Raw genomic sequence first — 18,307 nt, forward strand, 5'->3', positions numbered from 1 at the left:
CTACAGATTTGACAGATATGAAGTCAAAAATGATAATTCACGTTGCTAACTTTCTTCAAAACTTCATTTAATTTTTTTTTTATCTTTCTCTATGTCACAATTTGTGAGTGCCTTCTCCCATGCAACAGACATTGTGTGACTGTGGTAACGTTTTTTCAAAATAAAATTATGTGGTTCATTACGTCTCAGGGCAGTTCCAAAGTGAAATGTCCACTGTGTGGCGCTAAAAGCGAGTGCAATGTTCTCCCAAACAGATGAGGTTTATCAGGTTAATGTTCTGTCAAGATTTGAATAAATAATAATAAAAAAAAAACGACCACCCTACTCTAAACCTTAAACCTAAAACCTAACTGATAGTGTCAGAAAAAGCAAATGTGAGATGAAATACAAAATTTCTGAAGCAACCATGTCATTTTATGGTGTTTCTATGGCACTTTTGGCTCACGTGTTGACTCGCATGCTCTTCAGGACTCGTACCCCAGTCCTTTTATTGCATAAGCAACACGCTCAGTTGAAGTATTGCGCAATTTGATCACACATGAACATGATTGTAAATGTAGTTGGTTATGTAATGCAAATGTTAAAATGAGTCATGTGCTATAGTAAGTATAGTATAAGTGTTTATATGTCATAAGATAGCATTGTGTGAGGAACAGTGCAAAATATCCTGGGGAGCCCTGTAGCGAGAGACCTTTTGACAAAAGTGGGGTCAGTTTCTTCTACGGTCAACAAACTTGTGACTTATATTGCTCTCATCAAGCCGGACAACTTTCAAAATTACAGTCATTAGATCCGCCCAACAGAAAGTCGGTCATTTTGGATTGAATGTGCATTTTTTGAAAATTGCAGGCCCTGAACTTTTGAATACTCCTAGGGGATTCATGTGATTATCACCAAATGTAGTCAATATTATCCCATGACACTGAAGATGCTAAATTGCAAACAGATTTTTGATATATTGAAAGGTGTTGCCATGGCAAGGCAATAAATTAAGGGCAAAATGGGAAACAGGAAGGGTCTCATATCTTCTGTGTGCATTGTTTGATTTAGATCAAAATTGATCTGTATGTTTGGTCTTGGGGGCTGATCGCATGGATGTGGCTATTGTGGGCCATAACACCACCAACTGGCAGCAGGAGGTGTGGCACTTACAACAGACTTTGAAATAATCCTTTTACATTTACCCAAATCACTTCAAAATTGTTTAATGACAGAACACCGCTGATTAAATTTTTGAAGGGATTCCAGATATGTTAAATAGTGTTGCCATGGCAACACATTAAATATTATTCTTTTTTTTCTCCCCAATTTGGAATGCCCAATTTCCAATGCACTCTAAGTCCTCGTGGTGGTGTAGTAACTCACCTCAATCCGGGTGACGGAGGACGAATCTCAGTTGCCTCCGCGTCTGAGACCGTCAACCCGCACATCTTATCACGTGGCTTGTTGAGCACGTTACAGTGGAGACATAGCGTGTGTGGAGGCTTCACCCCATCCACCGTGGTATCCACGCACAACACACCACGCACCCCACCGAGAGCGAACCACATTATAGTGACCACAAGGAGGTTACCCCATGTGTTTCTCCTTTCTAGGAACATTTTCTTTTTGGAGTCCGTTACAACAGCCATGGTCAAAAGACATTTACAAAACAGGCACTGTTTGCAGACATCGCTCGACACGAGTGCTGTATACTGGTAATACATGCCAATAATGCACGTGCAGGTTTATTTAAAATGTGTACGCAAGTTCTTCCTGTTTCCCCACGTGGCTGTAATCTATCGTGAGCATCAATAATTGCGCTTTGATTAATGTCATTAAGATGTCATCATAGTAATACATTGATACATGATTAATCTTTTACGCCGACATCACCCAGGGAAAGAGCCGCAGGTGAGCTGAAACTGCACACACTCCCTTCAATTTTTAAGCAGACACTCCATGCTAATTCAAACAGACATGAAACAATAACTAAAGTGCCTGGGGTGCTCATGTGTGATTTCCACATATTATTAAAATACTCAAGCAGCCTTATCACAACATCCTCTCTCATATGCATATAAATAGCAAGGTTATTCCTTTTATATATTGAATATATGTTGAGATTAATTTCAAGTGCACTTTATGTTGATGCATGTAGCGTATTAGTGCAAATATTAAGTTAAAATGTTGATTTAGTAATTAGAGAAAATGTTTGTGGTTTTTTTTTAGTAAAGGACCCTGATGAAAATTAACCATGGTTTTACTATAGTAATATTTTAGTAACCATGACTTCTGTCACCATGGTTTTCTGAGCAGAAATCATTGTTTTGATACAATTAACCATGGTTTTATAACAGAACTACTGTACTTTCTACATAGTAACCATGATTTTACTATATATTGTAACCATGACAATAACCATGTTTATATTGTGGTTACTATGATTTTACTAATAATAACATGGTTAAACTATGGTTACTGTTGTAAATCCATGATTGTTATTTAAGGGCAAACCTGTTGAAGTGTTTACCAAATAGATTATTCTTTGGATTTGGCAGTAATATTTTTTTCTGAACAAAGGAAATACCGAACCATGCTGAAACCATGAGAAATTCGAACCGTTACACCCCTATTATGTAAATTTAGTATATTTAGTAAACATAGTTCTAACCAAGCCGGACAACTTTCATAATAATAGTCATTAGCTCCGCCCAACAGGAAGTCAGCCATTTAGGATTTTCTGAAAATCGCAAGCTCTGAACTTTTAAATACTCCTCCTAGGGGATTCGTGTGACTGGCACCAAATTTGTGCAACATCATGCCAAGACATTGTAGATGCTAAAATGCAAATTGATTTTATTTTATATTTTGAACGGTGTTACCATGGCGCAGCAATATATTTATGGCTAAAAATGTGAAACAGGAAATTCTCACATATGCCCAATTCCCTCTAAGTCCTCGTGGTGGTGTAGTGACTCACCTCAATCCGGGTGACGGAGGACAAATCTCAGTTGCCTCACATATTCAACTGAGGGTGCTCTAACGTTCGCACCCCCGCAGAACCGGCCCTGCATCTAGCTGGCAGCTGCACTGACATGATTGCAAAAACAACAAGATACCTTACTATCTACTTATCTATTCATTTATTATCAAATGGTAGTGTTTCCTACTAGCAAAAAATCTAGCCCCCCCGTTGCGTACAACATCCTCATGCTTTCTGGCAATGTGATGCTTAAGATTCCAAAGGGAATCTTTGTTAACTCTCATAGTCTCTCCACTCCCTTTCGATTTGTTCTCCTTCCACGTTCTTAGCTTTGATTTTGTTACTTTGCATTTATGTACAGTACTGTGCAAAAGTTTTAGGCACTTGTGAAAAATTTTGCATTGTGAGGATTTCTTCAAAAATAGTGTTATAATTAATTTTCAATTAACATCATCCAAAGTCTATTAAACATAAAAAAAGAAGCTAAATCAATATTTGGTGTGACCAACTTTGCCTTCAAAACAGCACTAATTCTCCTAGGGATACCTGGACACAGTTTTTCTTGGTTATTGGCTGATAGGATGTTCCAAGCTTCTTGGACAATTCGCCACAGTTCTTCTATATATTTAGGATGTCTCAATTGCTTCTGTCTCTTCATGTAATCCCAGACTGACTCAATGTTCAGTGGGGGTCTCTGTGGGGCCATGCCATCTGTTGCAGGGCTACATGTTCTTCTATTCTATTCTATTTGCAGAAGGAATGTTTGGGAGTCTAAAATGTATATTTCTTATTGACACACTACAGCTAAAGATATAAATAACCATCTTAAGACAAATGTTTTTGTTAAACATTTTATGTGCCTAAGATTTTTGCACAGTACTATAAGGTTTGCAACTTCATTAAAACAATGATTGAGCTCCATATCCGCAGGCCTATTGCTTATTCGCATTGTGCATTCTGGGTTGAGCGAGCTGCGCTAAGCGGCCTGAAGCGAGCGGAGTGGAATCTTTAAAAAGGTGCTCTCTACTCAGGTGAAATTATCACCGCTCTGCTCCACATTCTGCTCACATGCTCTGGTTCGCACACGACCCTACAGTTTACATATGCCACAGGAGACACAAAACAGGCCCTCTATGTGGGCACAGCCATCGTCACACAAAGGCCACACACATAACACCAACTCATGATCCTCTGTATACAGAACTGCAGAACGGGATAGATCAACAGTTGCTACTTGGTTCTGTATTTTCAATAACTGTAACGAATAGCAGTTGTTTTAATCCTGTGTGATGTATTTTTCTAAGTCAGATGAAAGTTTAGAGTGCATGTAGAGTGTACTGTACAAAGTGGGCCTCTCTTCTGGCTCTGGTTGGCACTCAGCTTATCTGTCACACACAGTCCAGAGAAGAGGCTAAACAGTCCTCCAAATCTTGCACAAACTATTAGGAAAACAAGTTAACGCACTGGCCATGTCTGTTATATGACTCCAGAGAGATGCTAAACAAACCCTGTAAGCAAATAACAAGCATGTGCTATTATACAAATGAGATTTGAGCTCAAAATTTAGGTTTGGGTCTGTGTAGGCTTTCACAGGTCAACTATCCTTACTGATTTTAAAGGTATACATGTACATTTGGACAGTTTTGACTCACTTCACACAAGCTCTTTGGTATTTCCTTTATTTTATAAAAACTTCAGGGCTTTACAAAAACAGCTTCAAAAATCTCATTTAAGTTCTCTCACACCTTATAAATACTGTAAATGTGAACTCTGTAACTCTCTCACAGGGGAAATCTCAGTATAATGGGGTGTCTGATTCACTGAGAGGAGGCAGGGGTAAATCCCTCCTACCAATGGTAAATCCTGCCATTTATGGGCATCTATGCAGTACCCTGTATCGTCCCAATTATAACAGTATCCTTAAATGCACTTGCGATTTATCAAAGGGTATTTGTACTGGTTAGACGGTATATTCCGAACAATGGCCCTACTGCTAACACGGTAGTGTAACCTTCTGCTCTGAATCAAATAGCGTTGTTGTTTTATACTAAAACGTATCACACTTGGGGGCAACAACCATGGAAGTATTCAATTAAGTACCCAAAAATGAAATTTCTGTCATCAGTTACTCACCCACTATGTCAAACCCTTATGACTTAATACCAAAGTTCTACTTCTGAGTTCCACAGAAGAAAGTCATACTGGTTTAGTTAACAACATGAGAGTAAATAATGACAGTTTGGGTGAACTATTCCTTTGACAAATCAATAATTCCAGCTGTTAAAATATATTTTTACTAGCTCTGACTCTAGATGTGTTACCTTGGACCGGCTCTGAGCATACCCTACCACCCCTTTTGCCCTCCACTAATCGCTGTCTTCGTCGGACCAGCTAAAGTCATCCATGGTGATGGCCATGTTTAGTTTGCGCCCCTCACGGACACTGCAGGACTTGAAGGAGTTTTTGGCTTGCATGTTCACCTGCATTCCTGACTGGCGGACGAAGTTACCATTAGAAACATTTGCATCCAGGTCAAACACACCGCCGAACCCAAGCATGAGCTTCTGAAGGCTGGCCTGACCCTGATCTCCATTATGGCAGGTTGATGAGATCTGGCAGCTGACCTCTGAGCTTTTGCTCTCCTCCATGTGAGCCTCATAGAAGGACTCGGCCCTGAGAGTGGCCGCCATGGGGGATATGTGTGAAAACAGCTGTGAAAAGAACAGGAAGTTAAATTCAGAAAAAATTATTAGAATTAGAGAAGAAAATGCACTCATATTTATACTTATATTTATCATAACTTGACGCTTTTTGAATCTTCCATTAAGAAAAAATCAGTCTTCTTCAATCAGTCAATCAGTGTTTACATGTGCAGTTGTAATCGAGCTACAGCAGGTTTTTGCATAGTTTGTGAAGCTACAGTCTTCATCTGTCTGTACACGACACAATGCGTAATAGAACATTTAAAGGATGTCAGCTGAGGAATGTTAAATACACGTCGCACGTTACCTCTGTCCAGGGTCAACTGCGGTCTTTTTAACATGCATACATGCTGGATGAAGCTGAGCTACAATCGCACTAGACTTCACACTCCATTCACTCCCGTTCAAACTAAGAAATTTTGCATAGAGCTGCAGATGAAAGTTCAGGTTTGGTGAACTCTGACCTGCAAATCTGGATGATGAGAAGACGTGTGACCAATATAAGATTTAAATGTCACACACTAACCTCTTAGCTCAATACAAAGAATATATATATTTTAAACATGGTCGGGTCTAAAGGGGGGGGGGCTAGATTTTCCTTTTCCAGAAACTTCTGACTATTGCACATCCTAATGTTTCAAATGCCCCCCCCCCCAAAGATGTCATCCTAGTACCAGCGGTCTAAGGGGGGGGCTAGGTGGGGCATTGTCCCCCCCCCATATTTTCCTTGTGCCCCTCAGTAACTTCTGATGCCCTCCACCCCAGCCGGATGTGACCAAGCCCCCCTTTCCCTGGTCACAGTAGCGGATCCTGGCATAGGCACTATAGGCAGGCGCTTAGGGCGGCAACGCTCTCTGGGGTGACACGACAGGGTTGCACGATGGGAGAAAGGTGCCCTGAATTGTGCCACCACACCCCTGGCTCGCAAGATTGCGATGGGAGAAAGGTGTACCAAATCGTGCCACCCTGCCCCCGCACAGAGCTCACAAGATCGTGATGGGAGTGTCCCAAATCATGCCACCTTGCCCACCACAGAGCTCGCAAAATCGTAGTGGGAGAAAGGTGCCCCGACAGGCTATTGAGCCTTAAAGGCTCTATATGGTTTGGATTATGGATGTTCAAAATGTATTATTACATTATGAACAAACATAAGAAAACCATGATCAACAGTAGGCCTATAGGTAGGCTACACCATGACACAGGATCTTCTTAGTGGTCCTGCAATAATTAGTATCAACCATGTGAATGCTGGGCAGAAATGATGTCATTGATGATTTTGCATCAATGAAAACTAGGAGGGGAGGGTTATATTTTAAATTAGGGATAAGATGTAACAGCACAAAGTAGCAGCAATCTGTAAGAATTCTGCCATATACTTTATTTATTGACTCTATAATTAAGTTGTGCAATTTAAGTTATATACTGCATCCTGTATATACTGTATAACAGGGCTACTCAACTTCGGAAATCTCCACTTTCACATGTAAAAAGTGAAACTAAACAGGCGCCACATGTGGCTTACAGATAAGTGGTGATTTATAGTAAAAAAAAAGGACTTAAATATTGATCTGTTTCTCACCCACACCTATCATATAACTTCTGAAGACATAGATTTAACCACTGGAGTCTTATTGATAACTTTTATGATGCCATTATGTGCTTTTCAAAGTTCTGGACACCATTCACTTGCATTGTATGGACCTACAGAGCTGTGATATTCTTAAAATCTTTATTTGTGTTCTGTAGAAGAAAGAAAGTCACACATCTGGGATGGCATGGGGGGGGGGGGGGGGGGGATTTAATCATGAGAGAATTGTCAGACTAAAATCGAATTTTAAAATGCATGTAAATGTACTGACTGATATACAAGATCTAATCCCCCCTTGTGGTTTAGAGTAACTAGAAGACCTCTATTATACATATGTAACTAATATATAACTTTTGCGTAATTTTGGAGCTCGAAAGCTCCAGTCCCCATTTACTGTTAATGCATGGAAAAGAGCAATCAGTACATAATTAAATATTTTCCTTTGCATTCCACGGAAGGAAGTAATGCAGCTTTGGAACAACAAGAGAATGAGGAAATACTGACAAAATTTCCATTTTTAGGTGAACTATTCCTTTAACAAAGTAATAATTCCAGCTGTTGGACTCCAAAATTTACATTTATTTATACTCTAGGTATCCGACTTTAGACCGGCTCTAACCCCACCCTACCACCTCTGTATGGTACATAACTAATACAACTTTTTAATACTTCGCATTCGTCCCATGTTTTATGTGCAAGAATTTGTATCATTTGTGTAAAAGCAGACACTGTCTTGGAAATATCATACTATCATACTACGTTTTAAAAAGAATACATTGTGTATTATGCAAAAATAAATAAATAAATAAATAAAAATTATATGTACGCTTATATACCAGGATGATCTATATATAAACTCTAATGTTCGAGTGCAGCCTGGTTTTATTTTTAAATTGTTGAAGTTTCACTACTCTTTTGAGTGACTTCCTATATTATCTCTGTAGGAGCGCAGCAGGTTGCAGGTCACATGAAAACTTGAAAATGTCAGCATACTACATTATTCAAAAGTATTCATACTATGGCATCATATATTTCAAAATGTTCAAAAATTGTCATGCTATTTAACTATGTTGTAAAAGTGTAAAGTATGCAGTGTGATTGCAATAGTTTGAAGTGTTATTTTGAATTCAGTATGGTGTAGACTCACAGGAGTGCAGGATTGAGATCTTTCCATGAGTCTGTTCTCCCACTCTGTCAGTCTCCTTTCTCTCTGGGCCAGCTCCTGCTCCTTACAGCTCAACTCCCTCTCCAGCTGCTTCAAGCGTTCCAGTGTCTCCTCTATCTCACACCTTACAGAGAGAGAAGACAGGAAATATAAACAACACACATACTGGTGTAATTCAATACATTTGCATTCAAATATGAAAATACATGGGTTATTGGGGCAAAGCATGTTAATGGACTTTTTTTTATTTATTTTTTGAATTTCAATGAATGTATAAAAGAAAAGTGTGTAACTTAGTGCCCTTCTTTTCTTTTGCTGTGTGACAAATATATTTTTAAAAGTGCAAATATTCCATTACGTAGTTCATAAACCTGCATGCATAATAATTTTAAAACAATGAGCAAAATGCTCATGTTCTAGACAGATTATAGCATGTCACACTGCAGGACACATCAAATTCTTAAAAGTCTCTTATGGAAGTTGCAAGTATTACTACTTTCCGAAACTTTAGATCTCCAATGCTCTTTGACATGGAAACAAGACTGCCTGTAATTATATATCTGTGCCAGCAGGTGGTACTGTAGTCTTTACATCTTAACTCCACACGCAAAGCTTTCCGTGTGGCTATTTGTAAACAGCTATGTGATTGAGGGCCAGAATGGCCCCCCATCCTCAACCCATCTACCCCCAAAATCTCTCCACACACTCTCTCAAAACTTCCCTCCTGCTAGAATTGATTTCTTTACCACTCTCATGATGAGTTTCCGGAATTTCTCACCCACCCATACCAAAATCTAATTTACGTGAGGAGAATGATCGCATTACACAGAACAGAACTCAAACTATAATTTGCTGAAAATTACCTTCTTAGATCGTCTGGATTCGGTCAGATTTACTGAACAGAATGTGTTTGTGCATCCGTAACTGTGTGTAACTTTAAACAAGTCCGTCTGACATCTTTTTCGTGACATTATTTTAAGTTGCTTCATAAAAGCCTATATTGCAAAAGACAGTATTTAGAAAGGTTTAGATTGCATTTCAATGTTTTTTTTCCCGAGTTAAGCGTGTCCCACGTGGCGATGAAGTACTCAACTTCTCTCGCGCATCTGGACACAGCACCGCAATCGCATGCAGATGTGCTTAATGTCCGGCGGGTCTGTGAAAACTGGATGTCATCTTTTCAAGTGCTGTTGCATTGCTGAAATTATGTTTTTAGGTCCTGCATTGTTTTTCTACATCTTTCTAAATCTAAGGTGAAGCGCTGTCACACAGCTGACACCTCTTATCGTTGTGTTCGCGCCCTCGTCTATGGACTACGTCACTTCCGCCTTATTTTCGATTTGTCGGCTGTGTCTCGTTTCGAAGGCTGCGTGCTAGGTAGGACGCGTCCTTTGAAGGCTGCAGTATACCGAGTGTCCTCCTTTAAACAAGCCTCGTTTAAACGAGACGGCCTTCGTAGGACAAACGGAAACGGAACGTAACATGGTTGCTATGACAGCACGCCACTCTTTAACAAGCGGGAGCGCTTTGAGTGAGAACGGAACAAAGTCCCTTTAGAAGGGAATGTATGAGGTACATTTTAGGAGTTATAATGATGTAAAGAGAAACGAAAATAGATTTTACAGGTGTACTTTTAGTCTAATTCTTTATTTTTTTATTGTATATTAATATAATAATACATATTATATACTCTGCACCCGTCTACTGAGGTACTTCAACTTGGGAATTAACATTCCTTGCGTTTTAACATCATATTTACGGGCAAACTGGCGTAAATTGTTGTAGACATTTCCGATGAAGCAAAGAATTGTGGGTTGTGAGTGCCCATGAAAGATACATATCATGCATCCTCCGAATTCCCATGAAAGAAGGCAGCATTCGAAGTGTGCTACTCGCTTTTCTGAAACGAGACAGCCTCGATGACGTATGCGGCCGAGAAATGCAACATCAGGAGGACACAGCCTTCCAAACCAGACACAGCAGTCGATTCGGCAATTTTGTAATCAATGAATTTTTGGAATCGAGTAATCTAATTAAATCGAGTAATCGTGACAGCCGTAGTTAGGCCTAATGCACTATGAACTTACATGAAGTAACAATGAACAATTGCATTTTTATTAACTAACATTAACAAAGATTAATAAATGCTGTTAAAAATATAAAGTTAATTGTTTGTTCATGATACCTAATGCATTAACAAATGTTAACGAATGGAACCTTAATATAAAGTGTTACCAATAATTAATATTTGTAAAGCTTGAATAAACTTTTATTCAGTGATTCAGGATTTGTTTATATACAATATACATATATATATATATATATATATATATATATATATATATATACACTATATTGCCAAAAGTATTCGCTCATCTGCCTTTAGATGCATATGAATTTAAGTGACATCCCACTCTTAATCCATAGGGTTTAATATGACATCGGCCCACCCTTTGCAGCTATAACAGCTTCAACTCTTCTGGGAAGGCTTTTCACAAGGTTTAGGAGTGTGTTTATGGGAATTTTTGACCATTCTTCCAGAAGCGCATTTGTGAGGTCAGACACTGATGTTGGACGAGAAGGCCTGGCTTGCAGTCTTCGCTCTAATTCATCCCAAAGGTGCTCTATCGGGTTGAGGTCAGGACTCTGTGCAGGCCAGTCAAGTTCTTCCACACCAAACTCGCTCATCCATGTCTTTATGGACTTTGCTTTGTGCACTGGTGTGCAGTCATGTTGGAACAGGAAGGGGCCATCCCCAAACTGTTCCCACAAAGTTGGGGGCATGGAATTGTCCAAAATCTCTTGGTATGCTGAAGCATTCAGGTTCCTTTCACTGGAATTAAGGGGCCAAGCCCAGCTCCTGAAAAACAACCCCACACCATAATCCCCCTTCAACCAAACTTCACAGTTGGCACAATGCAGTCAGACAAGTACCGTTCTCCTGGCAACCGCCAAACCCAGACTCGTCCATCAGATTGCCAGATGGAGAAGCGTGATTTGTCACTACAGAGAACGCGTCTCCACTGCTCTAGAGTCCAGTGGCGGCGTGCTTTACACCACTGCATCCGACGCTTTGCATTGCACTTGGTGATGTATGGCTTGGATGCAGCTGCTCGGCCATGGAAACCCATTCCATGAAGCTCTCTACGCACTGTTCTTGAGCTAATCTGAAGACCACATGAACTTTGGAGGTCTGTAGCGATTGACTCTGCAGAAAGTTGGCGACCTCTGCGCACTATGCGCCTCAGCATCCGCTGACCCCGCTCTGTCATTTTACGTGGCCTACCACTTCGTGGCTGAGTTGCTGTCATTCCCAATCACTTCCACTTTGTTATAATACCACTGACAGTTGACTGTGGAATATATTAATAGCGAGGAAATTTCACGACTGGACTTGTTGCACAGGTGGCATCCTATCACAGTACCACGCTGGAATTCACTGAGCTCCTGAGAGCGGCCCATTCTTTCACAAATGTTTGTAGAAGCAGTCTGCATGCCTAGGTGCTTCATTTTATACACCTGTGGCCATGGAAGTGATTGGAACACCTGAATTCAATTATTTGGATGGGTGAGCGAATACTTTTGGCAATATAGTGTATATATATATATATTCAAAAAACACATGCACAAACTTTACAAAGAGTTTGTAATTCTCAGTGTGTGGTTTAATATTTCTAGATTGTACATACATCCACTCAGCTTTGTTATGTAAGAAGGAGTTGCACTGGTCAGGCAGCTTGCTGTCATTTTTTATGGTCTCCAGGGTGCTCAGGATCATTTTAAACTGTGGCCTTTTCTAAGGAGAAGACAGGTAAATGAATATTTGTTGTGGTCAATTTTTAACACAATTCAGCACATGAATTAACTGAAAATGTGTTTGATTCTTTGTAACTGTCAGTATTCATACATTTTGGTACAAAATAAGTGGCCATATTCCTTACTGTGAAAGCTCCTAACAGTCATATTATTTCAAAAACCTTTAAACTTCTACTGTACATACGTATGTATTTACTAATTAAATATTCAAGTTATATGACAACATTTTAAAAATGCATACTTTACACTTCAAAATGCCTGCATCTTAAGGCCATTTCGCACCAAGTTTGATGTGACTAAAATATCTATAGTTATATACAGTTTTAAATACTTTATAAATAAATATACTTATAAATAGTTTATATACATAATTAAAATATAAATATACAAATAATGAACAATATAAATATGAAAATATTTTTTGCACCAAAACTATTTATACAAAATCAAATACTGAATGTTTGTCATTCTCTAAACAAAGTTCGGACACTTAAAGGTATAGTTCACCCAAAAATGAAAATTCTCTCATAATTTACTCCCCCTCATGCCATCCCAGATATGTTTGACTTTCTTTCTTCTGCAGAACAAATGAAGATTTTTAGAAGAATATCTCAGCTCTGTAGGTCCATACAAAGCAAGTGAATGGTGATCAAAACTTTGAAGCTCAAAAACCATATAAATGCAGCATAAAAGTAATCCATAAGACTCCGGTGGTTTAATCCATGATTCAGAAACGATATGATAGGTGTGGGGAAACATATCAATACCTTTGACCAGCCCTGTCCAGTAGGTGGCAATGTGCAAGAAGAATGTGAATCACCAAAAACAAAAGAAGAAAATTTGAAAATGAAAGTGAAGATTTATAGTAAAAAGGACTGGAGTCTTATAGATTACTTTAATGCTGCCTTTATGTGCTTTTTGGAGCTTCAAAGCTTTGGTCACCATTCAGTTGCATTGTATGTACCTAGAGAGCTGAAATATTCTTCTAAAAATCTTCATGTTCAGCAGAAAAAAGGCACACTTACACATTCACTTCTGGGATGCATGAGGGGGAGTAAATTATGACAGAATTTTCATTTTTGGGTGAACTATCCCTTTTAATGAATTGTTCGCCATCCGAAATTTTTTTTTTTTTTTAGCCTGATCTTTGTAGAATGATGTTTTGGAATCGTTATGAAAATGCTCACAAAAATGTATTGTTTCATTAGAAAATTAGAATTAATTAAAAAAAATTTAGCATGTTTTTCATGCCAAAAAAACAAAAAACAAATCTAGTTTGGTGTGAATATGCCATTTCATTGGCATATTTTATGCCAATAAATTGTATTTTATTTTCCAGAATTTCTAGTGATCTTCCCCCTGAGCTGATTGTTGCCTCTATCCCAGCATGCACCTTGGGTTCCGCGATCCAGCAGGATCTCATCAGATCTGCAAAACTGGCCGGGCAGCTGCTGGGAATGGTCGGCCTCTGGAACACATAACCCATGCAAATACCACAGACACATTCACACACATTAGAATCCATTTTGAAAAGCCATTATAGCCACCATTACATAAAATGCTAATTTTAGCATGAGTCCAGTTTAAGCTTCCAAAAGCAACTGCTCCAAAGTGTTCCACTGGGCTAAGTTTACATCACATCTCAAATGAAGAGTGGATATTTCCTTGTTCATCAGAGTCTGGCATGCTGATATATCATAACCAGTATAATACCAGGCTTAACAAAGGGCTATTACATGAGCACTGTTTACACTATGGAGTTATCAAATCTAGGTCTCACTCAAGATAATGGAACTTTGTGAGCATGTGAGGTGGGATGTTGATAATGGAGACTCATTGAAACCCATTTGATAAGCCACACATGAGGTAATCTGACATTGCAAAATGGCTCATTTAATAGGACATCGCCTCTAATAAATATACTGCACACAGTATAAGATTTGACAAACAGCACTGGCACACTACATAATCATGGGTCAACATGAGCATGGAAACTTCACTTACCCCATGACAATTTAACATAAACCAAAATATCTTTTCATCCATCTTTTGACCTCTCCCACTACCCCTTGCCAACATTTTCTCTTAGAAGTCCTTGCTTGCTCGCTCTCTCTCTCTCTCTCTCTCTCTCTCTCTCTCTCTCTCTCTCTCTCTTTCTCTCTCTCTGGTTGGGATGTTTATGTAAAAAAGGTTTCCTGACAACCCCCTACAGCACTAAAACCTCTGTGGTCTGATCTGATCCTCAGCCAATGGCTCCTCAGCAAACACAAAGAGAACTGTAATCTGTCTGTACTCCAATGGCGACCCATGCATTTTAAGTCTAGGCCTTCATTGCGATTCATTCCATTAAGAAAACACTGTTTTACAATTAACAAGACACCCTATGGGCATCATACATTAAGTCGCAGCCACTTAATATCACCAATTGACATTTGAAAAACACGTCAATGCATGGAAGCCAAAAGTTGAAAAGATGCTGAATACTCAAGCCAGCCTAATTTTAACTGTAGCATGACTGTTTTGTGAAATACATTATTAAATAAGAGTTGGCTACATCTCCCGAACTGAAATTCAAAAATTCAAATTTTTCATATGAATCTACCAAGGAGTTCTACAATACCTGGAAAAAGCTATCTGATAATATTTGTAATTTAAATGTCGCTTGCAATAAATTTTGTTTCATCAGGGTACTCGAATACTTTTCAAAATGTGAAGACACTGAATTTACATTTAGTAAACTCCTGATGTTGCTATAATAATGCAAAAAGCACTTACCAATTTACTTAAGTGAAAATCAGCCCTCCTTTCCTGTTCAGTACATTAATCAATAACATGATCATGCAGAACATCTCGGGTCATAATTAAGCATCATGTATGCACGAGGCCAAAATAATGCATTCTATGATTTTAACCACAGTTAGGCATCATGTGATGCATGTTAGCATATAAAACTCATTTATGTACGTTGTGAAGTGTGAAGTCACAGATTGAGTCCATCAATTGTGTCAAAGTTCATATATTTTTTGCTGCTGTTTGCATGAATTGTCCTATGAGTTTTAATTTTAAGTGTAGCAAACTGGTCCAAGAACAAAGAAGCCTTAGGGTGGGTTGCACCAACAAGGATTAATATTACATTTCGATTAAATCAAGGTTTATCAGATAATTTTGTTGCACCAAATTTTAAACCTTGTTTAAAAATAAGTTTTGGCAAAATTTTGAGGCACAATCCAGATGTGAAACAATCCAGATGTGAAAATTGTTCCAAAAGGTAGGCAGCATAAATATGCTACCTTCAAAGATACTTTGTTTTGGTCAAAATCAAAGGCCAGAAACATACTTTCCGCAAGTACATAAATACAAAAGCTTGCCATTCAAAGTGCGCCATCCAGTTGAACATACTTAAGGTGGGTTCTTGCATTACTCTGGTAGTAACAAAACTCAACGGGGCGATAGAGTTACCTCCACATTCCATAAAACAAGACAAGGTTACAACTGAAACCCTGGCTCCCTGAAAGGAGGGAATGAGATGCTGTGTCATTTGCTGATGCTATGGGGTTATCTCAGCAGGTGTAACCTATCTCTGAAACTCTTTAAAATCACGGCAATTTTAATAGTATAGTGCTTTGTGCTCTGCCTCCTTTGTGCATATGTATGGGGGCACACAGAGTTATCTTGTCAGAATATTCGACTGAAGGATATGTAGTGATACTTAGCCCTTGTAGCAAAGAAATAGTAGCATAACCGGCATATGCAGGGTCTCATTCTCTCCTTTCAGGGAACCAGGGTTACAGTCGTAACTTTATAGTTCCCTTTCAAGTCGGTCATTTCGACGCTGCGTCAATTGTTGAAGCTATGGGTAATGTATACCATCACGCTGCACTACTGATTCACACGTGCAACGATACCTACTGGCCGGTGGGGTAGTTAAAAACACAGACAGAGTCTCCTCTTTGTATTCTAATAATAAGGGAGGAGCAAAATGATGAATGTACGGATACAAATGGCGATGACGCTAACCGATTCGGGTAGCGTTACATTGCAAGATGCTTTAAATCACAAACGTGTGTGAATATGAATATGAAGCACTAGCCAGACAACCGCTGACTGTGGCTTATGGGATGACCATGTATAAATATGTTGGTAGTATAGCAGCGGAATACACAGATTAACTCTCCTTCACAGAAAGCACATGGGAAGAGAGAGAGGTGACATCTAGGTTATAAACCTAGCCCAACCTGAGGAAACACCATTAGACCATGCCCATGAAGAGGCCATGCCTGCAGTGGAGTGAGCTTTCATGCCAAGGCTTTCACTGTATGCCTTGCAAGTCATTGGCAAGTGCAATGGCGACTACAATCCAATGTGAAATCCTTTGTTTGTAGATGGTCAAACCTTAAAAGCGCCCTGTGACGAATACAAAGAGCTGATTTGACAGTCTCTTTTGCCTTGTACGATCAACATATGCATGTAGTGCCCTTACGGGACATAGTATGTGCAGCATCTCTGCCTCGTGGAAGCAAACGGAGGAGGGGAGAAAGCCTGATGGGTAATAACCTGTGCCCTGAAGGGATTGGTCAAATTTAGCCTTACCTGGGTTTGAGAACGGCTCTTGACAAGACTGGTCCATACTCAAGAGCAAGAGTCATCAACCGTCAGAGCTTGAAGGTCCCTGACACATGTCAGTGAATCCAAAGCGAGAAGCAGCACACTCTTAAATGAGCGTATGCGTAAACTCACTGTATTCAATGGCTCGAATGGTAGGCCTGTGAGTGCTTTTAACACAAGTGCTAAGTCCCAAACCAGAACAGTAACTGGGCAAGATGGTCTCAATGGCCTCGCACCTGGATATAATTTCACAATCAAAGGATGTCTGCCAAGAGCTCTATTAACTCTGGGAACCACAGGTGGTTGGGCCATTCCGGAGCAACTAGCAGTACAGTTACTTCTCATCTTCCCGAATTTTGCACAATACTTGAAGCAAGTGGACGGGAGGGAATGCATACTTGCATCCCGCTGGCCTTTTGTGGGCCAGAGCATCCATGCACAGCGGAGCATTAGTCAGGGAGTACCACAGACAACAATGTGTTGTCTCCAGGGATGCAAATAGATCAATTTTGGCTTCCCCGAACAGATCCCTTCTCATCAGAACTGTCTGAGGGCGAAGCCTCCATTCTCCTTGTATAATGCCCTGTCACGAGAGCAAATCTGCGGTGCAGTTCAGGTGACTCGCATACTTGCGTTATATGTTGTGGTCTGAAATATTTTGGATGCATGAAATCAAGCTTGCGTAGCTAGTCTGCACTCACGTACTGTACTTATGTTTTGGGAATAAGGCAGTTTTGCATGTAAACTTCACGAAAGCAACCACATAGTGCATTGCGACGAGCGTAATGAAAATTATTCTTCCAATATGGGAGACGAAGGGAGAGAAATGTTGATTATAACTATAATTCATTAAGTTCTTTATTAATGATTTGAGAGTAGGGGTGTAACGGTATGACATTTTCACGGTATGATAACAAAAATTACCACGGTGACGGTTTCACGGTATTTAGGTGCATTGATAATATTAAAAGCAGTTCAATATTTGGTTATGAGATAGGCTATTTCTGATAAACACAGATAAATATTTCAGTTATAACCAATTCTTGAACTTTATTTTGGATTTCTTCAGCTTTAATCCTTTAACTTTTGATCTTGAACATCAGGATACTCTCTTAATCTGACAAGGTAAAACAAGAAAAAAACAAAAAAACATTAATGTTTAATGTAACATTAACCGGTAAACATTAATGAAACGGGCTGTAATTTATTATCCTGTGTACTGTATTTCCACTTACATTCGTCTCCGCAATATTCGTGGGATGGTGCTCACGGAGATGGTTTCTTAAGGTTTGAAGTGTTTCCCGCATGAGCCGATACTTTTTTGTGGCAAACTTTACAGACTGGGTAACCATCAACATTGATGGTGCCTCGTGGGTCTTTTACATAGCCAAGTAATCCCAGACAGCGAACTTCTGTGGCGGCAGAAATAAAGGTTCAGGCTCAGACATGTCTGTATGTTGCGCTCA

At 39.4% G+C, this 18,307-nt stretch overlaps 1 protein-coding gene across 3 annotated transcripts in view; it reads right to left on the reverse strand.

Annotated features, from left to right (window-relative positions):
* Window positions 1-4,628: 4,628 nt before the first annotated feature.
* Window positions 4,629-18,307, reverse strand: part of LOC127449501 (mitogen-activated protein kinase kinase kinase 20-like) — a 28,247-nt gene continuing 14,568 nt past the window's right edge. For all 3 annotated transcript variants that reach the window (XM_051712979.1, XM_051712978.1, XM_051712980.1), the window contains 4 exons: window positions 13,630-13,704; window positions 12,110-12,216; window positions 8,403-8,544; window positions 4,629-5,676 (listed from right to left, as the gene is read on the reverse strand). In XM_051712979.1, the coding sequence (XP_051568939.1) occupies window positions 5,332-5,676; window positions 8,403-8,544; window positions 12,110-12,216; window positions 13,630-13,704 (669 nt within the window). In that variant the 3' untranslated portion in view covers window positions 4,629-5,331. The remainder of the gene's footprint in view (window positions 5,677-8,402; window positions 8,545-12,109; window positions 12,217-13,629; window positions 13,705-18,307) is intronic.

Source organism: Myxocyprinus asiaticus, chromosome 12, assembly GCF_019703515.2.
Source record: "Myxocyprinus asiaticus isolate MX2 ecotype Aquarium Trade chromosome 12, UBuf_Myxa_2, whole genome shotgun sequence".
In the NCBI taxonomy this organism is placed as follows: Eukaryota; Metazoa; Chordata; class Actinopteri; order Cypriniformes; family Catostomidae; genus Myxocyprinus; species Myxocyprinus asiaticus.